Source organism: Camelina sativa, chromosome 13 (genome assembly GCF_000633955.1).
Source record: "Camelina sativa cultivar DH55 chromosome 13, Cs, whole genome shotgun sequence".
NCBI classification, from domain to species: domain Eukaryota; kingdom Viridiplantae; phylum Streptophyta; class Magnoliopsida; order Brassicales; family Brassicaceae; genus Camelina; species Camelina sativa.
Window position 1 is genome coordinate 15,572,180 of NC_025697.1, and position 10,715 is coordinate 15,582,894.

Here is a 10,715-nt window from a genome sequence, read left to right on the forward strand (position 1 = left end):
GTGCCTGGTCGAGTGGGGGGTCGAGCTGGCTGCTGAGTCTTCTTTTCCTCTTCTATCTGGCCTCCCTTGCTTCCCTGATCATGAAAATACCAAAACAAAAATCAAAATACCAAAAACCTTAAACAATATGTACATGGATACCTTAGGGACTTCCTCCCTAGTGAGCTTGTTTAGAGTCACTAAGCTTGACTTTTGATGCCTGTTCAGGCTTGGTTTGGATTCCAAGGAGGTGATGAAATCACCCCTGGTTCTATTTGATAACCTTGGTGCTGTTTCTTGATCACTACCTCCTTAACATTTGAGCTTTGCTTCTTCTTAAACTTGAGTCTTAGTCTTGCCTTCCTCAAAGACCTCTTGTTGAGCTGAACTTGAAGATCCTTCACCAGATCAGTCAGCTCTTGAACTGAACCCTTAAGATGTTGAACTGATTCCTCATGAGATGTGACCTTAGCTATTGAAGTCTTTTCTTCTCTCAAAACCCCAAAATCAGCCTTATCTTCAATCTTAAATGGTTGACCTCCAATGGTTGGTAGGTTAGATGGATTTGTAATATCAAAGTTCATGGTCAAACCTTCAGATATGTTCAACCTTATCAGCCCCTCCTTAACATCAATGATTGCTCCTGCTGTGGCAAGGAATGGTCTCCCAAGCAAGATTGGATCCTCTACCTCCTTATCCATCTTTATTATGATGAAATCAGTGGGAATTCTTGCCTTGCCTATCTTGACTAGGAGGCTCTCCAATTTACCAACTACATCTTTGTGTGAACCATCAGCTAGACTTATGTAGAGATTGCTTGGCTTGAATTCAGTGTGTCCAAGCTTTTCTGCTATAAAGTAGGGCATGACACTAACAGATGCTCTAAGATCACACAAGCATTTGTTGAAGTGAAGGTAGCTGATGGAGCAAGGTAGATTGAATGGACCTGGATCTTCAAGTTTTGTTGGTACAATAGCTGTCCCAATCTCTTCTTGATCTCTCCTGTTTTGATTCTGAGCTTTCTGCTTGGATATGTCAAGTAACATGCCTTTGTAGAGAGGATATGGGGCATATTGTTCCAAAGCTGGTCCTCTCTCCTCTTCCTTCTCTTCAATGACAACCTCCTGTTGAATGGCCCTCACTTCCTTCTTTTCAATCACAACCTCTTCCTTCAAAGCCATGACTTCTTCCTTCTCAATGACTTCCCCTTGTTGTAAAGCTAACTCCTTCTCTTGTTGCAAAGCCAACTTTTCCCTTTTCTCAATAATTTCTCTGAGTTCTTTCAGCTTTTGTGCTTTGAAACGTCCTGGGAATGGTAGAGGTGGTTTATAAGCAGGAGGAATGTACTTAGCAGGCTTAACAGCTTCTGGGACATCAACTCGACTGGAAACTCGATCAGTCACTCGATCGTGTGTGTGTTCGAGTGGGGGGTCGAGTTCTTTTGCCAACTTCAGCTTGTTTTGCACAATGTTCACTTTGAGCTTCAAGAACTGACCAATCCTCCCCAGTTTTAACTTCACTGTCCTCAGTGACAACTGCCTCATTGAGATGAATGGCCTTAGCAGTGCATTCCCTTGGGTGTTGAAGTTGGTTTGGTGTAGGAGAGGAAGTAGAAGCCATGCAACTCTCCATGTTCGTGATTGTAGAGCTCAGTCTCTCCAACTGGTTATTCAGTCCAGTAGAATAAGAATTTAACGTTTGGTGCAGCTCAGCAAACTGCCTTGCTTCCTCAATCTGCTTAGTGGCTTGCCCAAGCAACATTTGTTGCATCATAGCTCTTAAGTCAGGTTCTTGAGCTTGTGAGGTCTGGGACCATGGAGAGGGATACAATTCAGCATGATATACTGGTTGATGTTGCATGGGTATGTAATTAAACATACTGTTGTGGTACATCATTACTGACTCGAACAAGTACTCGGTCGAGCACAAGCTCGAGTTGAAGGTCAGGCTGTCTGAGATGAGAAGACAAATGTATTCGGGTTGTGACTCGATCAGGTACTCGATCAGCACTCGGTCAAGTGCTAGCTCGAGTTGATGGTCGAGTTGGTACCTGAAACTCAACACAGACAAGCAGAAGAAGAATCGAGATTAGTAGTGATCAAGGTAGCAATAGAACTTAATCTTAGACTAATAATGACCCTAATTGTCACAAATAAACACTCAAATGGGCAACAACGCCAAATTGAAACTCATATTTTTGTATGGTGGTTGAATGATGTATGGAATGATGACTTATGAATGAATGGATGGCAGGGTGTTTCAATTCCCCTTATGCAGTTGTAGTATAAGAGGTGTCAATCCAATCTCAGTGTTTGTGAACAATCAAGATGTGCATAGGAGTCTAAGTCAAGCCAGATGTAAAGGTTGTTTGTCACTAACAATCCTATGATGAAATGGAAAGTGCAGAAAGTAAAACTACAAGAACTAGGAGCTAAATGCAAATGGAACAGAATGATTATGACAAACAGAAATAGAAACTATGGAAATGCAAGTATTGAACTAATGCAAGGTAAGTAATGAACAAGATACTAAATGAATGCAACAGAAATGCAACTAGGATGAAACATGACAAACATAAATCATAAACACAAGTTCTGGGTTGGAACTCGAGCAAGCACTCGATCGAGTGTAGATCGAGTGCAGGGTCGAGCTGGACAAATACGCAAAACAGAGCAACACAAGAAAAACAGAGCAATACCAAAACGAATCAAACAACGATCAAACAACAGGATTTAAGCTAAGAAATCAATAAACAAGGAAGGTCTTGAGGAGGGATTCATGGGCTGGACTATGATTGAGGTCATCTAACTTGGTCAACAAATCTCAAACAACTTGAGCTAATCTCTAGACATATATTTCTAAGACATGTTTAATCCACTCTCATGGCAAGAAACAATCAAACTCATGCATCTCTAGACTTGTTCTCACAAAGTAAAGAATCTACACAAGCAGGCATTAAGCAATATGTCAAAAATCAAACAAGACTTCTAATCTCTTAGCAAGCCTAATGATAGTCTCTAGATCTAGCCTTATCTATGCTCCTTAGACATTGGTGTGATGCTAAGAGGCTTGAAATCAGATCCTACCCTCTCAGATATAGGATCAGCATTAAGAACATCTAGCCTAGAAGAGATCTACAACAATCAAGCTTGACCAAATCAAACAAACCTCAAACACAGCCCAGCCTAACCCATCCTCAAGATCCTAAGCAACTACTCACAAGAACACATGATGAACATCAAAGTCATAAACCCAGAAAATGATGAAACTTGCATGATTAGATAGATAAAGCAAAGATCTACAATATTGAAGAAGGAATCAAACACGAATTCTTAATATCTTGAAAGTTATGGAACCAACAAAATCCAAGAATTCTTTGTTTTTTTTCTCCTTCAAGGAAGTACAAGATCTAAAATATAAAAGAGCAAAAGGAATAATTCCCAAAAAGGTAAAAACTAGGTTTTTGACTCTCTCAAAAGCTAGACTCCTTTGGTGGCTGCAGGTACAAGCCCTTATATAGAAAAAGTAGTGGAAGCCCTAAAAACGCTAAAAGACAAAATAGCCAGGCGGCTCGACCAACTCGACCTGGTGCTCGGTCGAGTGACCGGTCGAGTTGGCTCCTCTTGTGCTCCTCCCACTCGGTCGAGTCCCTCTCAGCACACGGTCGAGTGTCTGGTCGAGTGGGCAGTCGAGTTGGACTCCGGACCTTGGTTCTTCAGCCTTAGCTCTCTTGCTTTCTCCTCATGTTGCTTCACTTCTCGTCAGCATTGCTTCCATGCTTCTTAAGCTCCAAAATCACCTGTTTATGCATGAAAAGATGCAAATGCAATGCAACTAAACTCTAATGCAAGAACAGTCCTAAAGCTATGCAATAATGGTCAAAATGGATAGCAAAAGATGCAAAAGATGTGAATATATTAAAGGAAAACAGGGTAAAATATATGAACATCAACATAAAAGCTAGATTAACAAGAGTATATATAGGTAGATAAAACCCTACTTAATCCTAATCTGATTGGACCTAAATTGATATGCCCAATCTAATTCAAGTCATATCCAATAGTAGACTTATAGTTAAATTCTTATTAATTACTTCTAAATATTTAACAATTCTGTTTCTTTGAGATTGATGCTTTCAGGCATAAGCCGCGTCCTCACACCTCTGTTTGGTCTTGGGCCAAGCCTTTTGCTAATTTCTTGACGTTGTTGTGATAGAATATAATATATCGATTACAAAAGAAAACATACACACGGGACAATGTCTTGTCACTTGTCAGAGTAAACTACATATGAGCTCAAGGAGGTGTTTTTGTGTATCAAAAAGTACACTAAAGCTTCAGAATCTAAAGATCAACTGCAGAAGGGATGTCGTCGACAGTTAGATCCACGCCATCATCCGGTAACTCAGATCCGAGTGGTCCTAGTATCCCGTCAGAACTCAGTGTCAGTCCGCTCTGCTTAAACACACAAAACCATGAATTTATTATCCTCCACGACCTTAAAGCTTCTATGATTATCTTCGGTTAAACAAATCAACATATCGAAAAGAACAGCATAATTTTCGAAATCCAATAACTCAGTTGTGGTGATAAGATAAAATGAAAAGTATCTTAGATACTAAACATGTACGCCAATCTTTAGAGCTTGATTGCAATAAGAAATCAATAAGAATGGATAAACAAGATCAGAGAAGTGGGTACTAATACCTCCGGTTGGAAACGAAGCATGTCAGCACGAGCCATAGCTTCTGCTTGCGCGATTCTCTGTCTGAATGTCTGAGCCATCTCCTCAGCCTTGGGAGAGGAGGAAAGTGTCGCAATGATTGAGACAAAAGAGAAAAATCGGGAAAGTATATCAATGAAAATAAGAGTTACCTTCTCAAAAACAAGTTTTGGGTTGCGAATCATATCACCAGGTGTTGGCTCCAGCTTCTTTGTGGAGAGACTTACTCTTCCTCTGTCACGGTCATGGCTCAATATCATAACCTATACATTATAAGTTAGGGACTGTTGTTTTAACATCTGAAACAAAAATCTTAAGAATATCAGTAGAGGACCTTCAATGTGTCACCAGGCTGAAGAACAGTTGCGATATCTGAGACACGGTCATGACTGATCTGACTGACATGAAGAAGCCCGTTTATTCCACCAATGTCAATGAAGGCACCATATGGTTTCAAGCTCTGAACAACTCCAAGGACCACAGACCCAATTCCAAGCTGAGCCTGGCTGTCTGCTACAGCTTTACGGTTGCTGAGGACTAGCTTTGTTTGTTCCTCATCAACCTCCACAAACTTAAGAGGTATTTCTTTTTCAAGAAGCTCTTCAGCTGCTGCTTTCTGGCCAAACAAAAAAATGTAGAAAAAAACATATCAGGTTGTGTTTGTTGTCTTAAAATCAACAAAGAATCCGTGTTTTGTCTTAACAGTTGTGAGACAATACTAACCGATGAAATCTGAGAAAATGGCACAAATCCACGAAGACCTTCCACAAGAGCGACCAATCCACCTTTGTTGGCACCAATAACCTAGGCATATAATCCAATTGCTAAGATTAAAACAAAAAAAGAAACAACAAGAGTAGCAAAAGTAGGATACAAACGTACCTTAGCCTTGACAATAACATCCTCAGCCTGAAGCTGCCTGCATCGTTCCCAAGCAAGTTCGTATTGAATATTCCTTAAGCTCAATAGCAAACTGTCATCACTTTCATTTTCACCAATGATGACAAACTCTTCCACCATACCAGGGACAATACCGGCTTCTTCCACATGCTTAATTCTATGTATGCACGCTTGTTCTACTGACAAGTAAGCCGATGATTTTGCAGAAATGTCAACTAATGCACCATTTGCATCAGTCTTGAACACTGTTCCTTTTACCTAACACAACATCATTGACCACAAATGAGATACGCAAATTCTACAGAACCAACATTTTCATATATAACACAAGGCGAATTTTTTTAATAAAAACAAAAAAAGTAAGAAAAAGAGATTAGACCAACCCTAGTGCCGATTTCGGAATTGAAGTCGTATTGTTCAATAGCAGCTGCGAAATCATCGACAGTGAAAGCAACACCTTCCATAGGAGCAGTTCTGCACCGTTCATAAGCATCTTCGAACATCTTCTTCAGCTCGAGACGCTCTTTTGTTTGACCGCTTGACATCGCTACAGCGGCGACAATAGTCGGAGAAACGGAGGTGGATTTGTTCTGCGGAAAGTTCTTGGAAGCTCTCCTCGATAACCTAGAAGAGGAAGAGAGTGGAGAACACCTCAACCCCGTGAATTGCTGAACCAAAGACGCCATTGTTGAGTCTCACTCACTCACCGAGATAACTTTTTATCTCTTCTTCTTCTATGGCTCCTGCGTTTTATCGTTGGGTTTTAGATAAGGGAAGATACAAAAACAATTAGAGATGATGATCTGGATTGAAACTACGTGTCGTCTTTTAGTCATCTAAACAGCATGATTTGGATTTAACTACATGCCGTCTTTTAGTTATCTAAACAGCGTGACGTTAGAAAACCTGGCAAACTCTAACCTTAGATTTCGAGTCTAAACCCAAACATTTACATATTGGTCTTGAAAACTGAGAGATTGTGCAATTGGGTCTGGATATGTGCATTTGAGTATGGTTTAATTGCTTTATAATGTCTTGTTCTTGTAGATGTCGGTATCAGATGAAAACACTGTTTTGGGTGAAGAAGATGAATTTAGACAAACAAAATCTTTATATGGGAAAGAAAAGAACAACTACATCACGATCAAAATGTACTGGTCCTCCTAATATAGCAATAGAAGAAGAAGAAGCATGTTCATAGGGCTGAGGTTTGGCAACATTTTTTTGAGAAAAATGATGTTGAAGGTTTCAGTTATTCTCAGTATTGTAACCAAGAGATTGGTTGTGATAGTAAGTTACATGGTACAAGCTCCATGAAGAATCATCTCGTGAGATGCAAGTTGTATAATGCATATCAAAAGAGTGGTAGTCAAAAGTTTTGGGAGGTGATACTGGTGGTTCAATTGTTGCAGTTAAGCATGATAAAGCTCTCTTTAGGAGGTAAGTGAATGAGATAATTGTTTTGTCTGAGTTACCATTTGCATTTGTGGAATCAGAAGGTTTTAGGAGGTTTTGTGCAAACATGCTTCCAATGTACACGTTAATTAGGAGGACCAATAGTTTTTTTATAGTAATCGTGTACATTGGAAGCATGTTTGCACAGAACCTCCTAAAGCCTTCTGATTCTACAACTGCTTGCAGCTACATGGTGGTTACTGCTCATTGGATTGATAAGAACTGGGATTTACAGAAAATGATCATCTGTTTCAAGCCTTTGACAGATCATAAAAGGGACACGATTGCTGAGCTTCTTACTGCATGTCTACAAGAATGAGGCATTGAAAAGGTATTCACAGTCACACTGAATAACACTAAAGGGAATGATAAAGCACTTAGGCTATTCACAGATGCTTGTAGGATGATGGGGCTAGATGCATTAGTGAGAGATGGTTCAATGATCCATATGCGTTGTTGTGCGTATATACTGAACTTCAATTGATAGTCAGAGATGGTTCAGTGATCCATATGCGTTGTTGTGCGCATATACTGAACTTCAATTGATAGTCAGAGATGGTCTAGCAAAGGTAACTAAGAGCATTGTTGGCATTAGAAATGCAATCATGTATGTATGGTCATTAGGGGACAAATTGAAATCATTTCAGTTGAGGGTTGAGACAGGTAAATGCAGTAGAGGAAGCTTGTATTTAGACTGTGTGACTAGGTAGAACTCCACATATCTCATGTTGACTGCTGCATTGAAATTTAGGGTTGCTTTTGAGAAGTTACTCGCAGAGGATAAGATCTATAATGATTACTTTGACGACGAAGAAGAAGAAGAAGACTCTGAGCGTAAAAGGAAAAGGGTTGGACCTCCAACTTCAGAAGGCTGGGATGAAGTGCAGAGGTTAGTCAAGTTTTTAAAGTTGTTATTCAATTGAACCTTAGCATTTTCAGCCAGTAAGACGGGACATCCACAATCTGTTACCATGAGATCATATTGAGAGATGTTTGATAACATTGAGCAACAATGAGGATGTTTTTTTACAGCTTGAAGCAAAGGAGATGAGGACTAAATTTGAGAACTATTGGGATGGCATAATCAATATGAATCCACTTGTGGTCATTGCAAATGCGTTTGATCCAAGGAACAAGATGCAATTTGATGGTCTGTGCTTTGATAACTTTTATGAGAAGAATAGGTAGAGAGTAGTCATCTAAGAAATCCAATTAGGAAACTGATGAAGAAGTTGTATAAAGAATATGTGCATGAAGAAGTTGTATAAAGAGTATGTGCAACGACTCAGTTCCAACTCTCAAGCTGAAAGTACATGAATCTGGATTTAGAATGTGGCTGACACAACTCAGCTTTTTGTGGATGATGATGATGACTTGGAAAGTAGGGATTCTTTGTATGAGGAGATGGAATCAGAGACAATAAATGAAGAAGTTACTAGTGAGATGGACATTTACTTGATGGAAAATCATATGCCAAGAAAGAAAAACACTTTGGGAATGGATTTTGATGTCTTATCATGGTGGATACGCAAAAGTCATAAGTTTCCCACATTTTCATAACTAGTAAAAGATGTGCTTCCAACTCAAGTGTCGTTTGTGGCTTCAGAGTCGACATTCATTATAGGTGGAAGGATTTTGGATCCTTCCCGGAGTTGTCTATCTCCTCACATGGTTGAAGCTCTCATATGTACACATCAATGGCTGAGAAATACCATTCAGGTAGAGAATCTTGCAAGTTTGGTTCAGATGTTAGAAGAACTGGATTTTCGTGAGTCTTTGGGTAATCAAGTTTGATGTTTATCAACGATACCCAAACCGAACCAGACGAAATCAGTTATAGGTTTTTTCAAAAATATTTCTAGATAACCGAAAACCCAAAATACCAGACCCGACGTAATCCGAATACCGGAACTCACATGTCTAATAAATCAATTACACCTAGTTCTCTTTTTTTCTCTCGAGCTCCATCCACCGGGAAAAAAAATGTAGATCTGAGGCCTGATCGCGGTAGCTGACCCAGCACTGGCTCCGACCTCCCTTTCTCAGGCCATCAGCTTTTGCTTCTCTTTAACTTTGCTCAAGACAGATTGGTCTCGATCTCTCTTCTTAGCCCAAGTCAGTAGCTCTCTCTCTCTATCTCTCCTTTGCTTCAATGTTGTAGATATAGAACTAGGGTATAAGTATTAACAAGCATAACCAATAAAAACTGAATCTGGGCTTTGTTTAAACTATCTTTAGCACCATATTTGGGATAAGAGTTCAGGAGGTTTATGGGTCATGTACTAGCTTTCACGTTTGTTCTAGCACTTTATTGTTGTTAGAGGAAAACTTTTATAATGTCAAATGAAACAGATTGTTTATTTATCTTTGCTTTTCGTTGGTTACAGACCTCAGATTTTAGGTCAGAAACATGTTCTGGAAACTTGAGAGCAAGATCTTGCCATTGATATAAAGAGAGTCTTTTGGTTCCATTTGATGGGAAATTGCTTCCAAAGTTGACTGTTCACAGGGTTGTCGTTTTGGTTATGTGTTGGGAATTTGGTCATAACTTTAAAACCGTAAACATAAATTAAAAGATTTTTTTTTTGTGGCTTTGTATGTCTGTTGTGAATCTTTCCACCAAGTTCCATAATTGGCTGGGTTGTTTTTGGCACTCTGTTTGTACTCTGAATTGCTTCATTGCCTATGTTTAAGTAATTGGAAAGTGAAAAAATTTCTAGTTTTGAATCCATAAATGTGAATGAAGTCATACAGACTGTATGTTATACTATACTATTATCCAATTGATGGTTACTTGGTTTAAAGTTTCTGCCTTTCCATTGGGAGTTTATTGTATAGAATTTGTCTTCTTGATTCTTGTAAAGGTATGACAATTTAAAAGATTTCTCACTTATATAACACTTGTTTGTTTAGCTTTTGATGATTTCTCAGATTACAATGCAAGTGTTTTGAGAACGAAGATAGAATTGGTCTAATGAGGAAAGATGGTAATCTTAGATAGCATCTATGACTACGCTGTCCGAGAGTTTAGGAAGTGGAATCATGTTGTCCTTTAGACAAACCTATTAACCAAGGGGAAGCCTACTGCCTAGACCAGAAGAAGCTTAGCACCTTGATGAGATCATCCATACTTGGTTTTCGATGCTACATGTCTTTTGTTTTAGTGTCCTTTGTGTGTGTATAAAAACATTGGTTTTTTCTCTTCGTTCTATCAAATGATTTTTTCTTCCAAATCAAACACATGAGCAATCAAACAAATGATTTTTTCTCCACTTTATGGCAAAACTCAGTTGTAGAGATATCCTCTTTCTCCCTTGAATCAACGCACTCTTCTAGTAATGAAAACGACACACTTTTTTCTGACAATTTGTATAATAACTTCACCTCACAAACTCTTATAGCCATTCTGAAATCCTCATACATCATATCAAGAATCTTCTCATAAGAAATTCGTCTTGTAAGACCTAACACCCTACAACCTCTTTTTCATCCACTCTAAACAACCAATGGTTGCTAGAAAATAACCATTTCCCACATAACAAAGGGATCTCCACCATTTTTACAGAAAATTTGGGGAAGTTATGGATACACTCGTTTCGACTAATGAACGAAGACGATGGTCCTTCGAGTTATTAGTTTTCTCTTTAGGGAAATTTTGT

The 10,715-nt window shown here is 39.0% G+C and overlaps 1 protein-coding gene across 1 annotated transcript; it reads right to left on the bottom strand.

Annotated features, from left to right (window-relative positions):
- On the bottom strand, positions 4,164-6,375 carry LOC104736846 (30S ribosomal protein S1, chloroplastic). Its single transcript, XM_010456914.2, has 7 exons — positions 5,985-6,375; positions 5,584-5,859; positions 5,425-5,505; positions 5,036-5,317; positions 4,854-4,964; positions 4,686-4,772; positions 4,164-4,433 (listed from the first exon to the last, which is right to left on the bottom strand). Exons 1-7 carry the CDS (start codon positions 6,285-6,287, stop codon positions 4,323-4,325), a joined length of 1,251 nt encoding a protein of 416 aa, XP_010455216.1. The 5' UTR covers positions 6,288-6,375; the 3' UTR covers positions 4,164-4,322.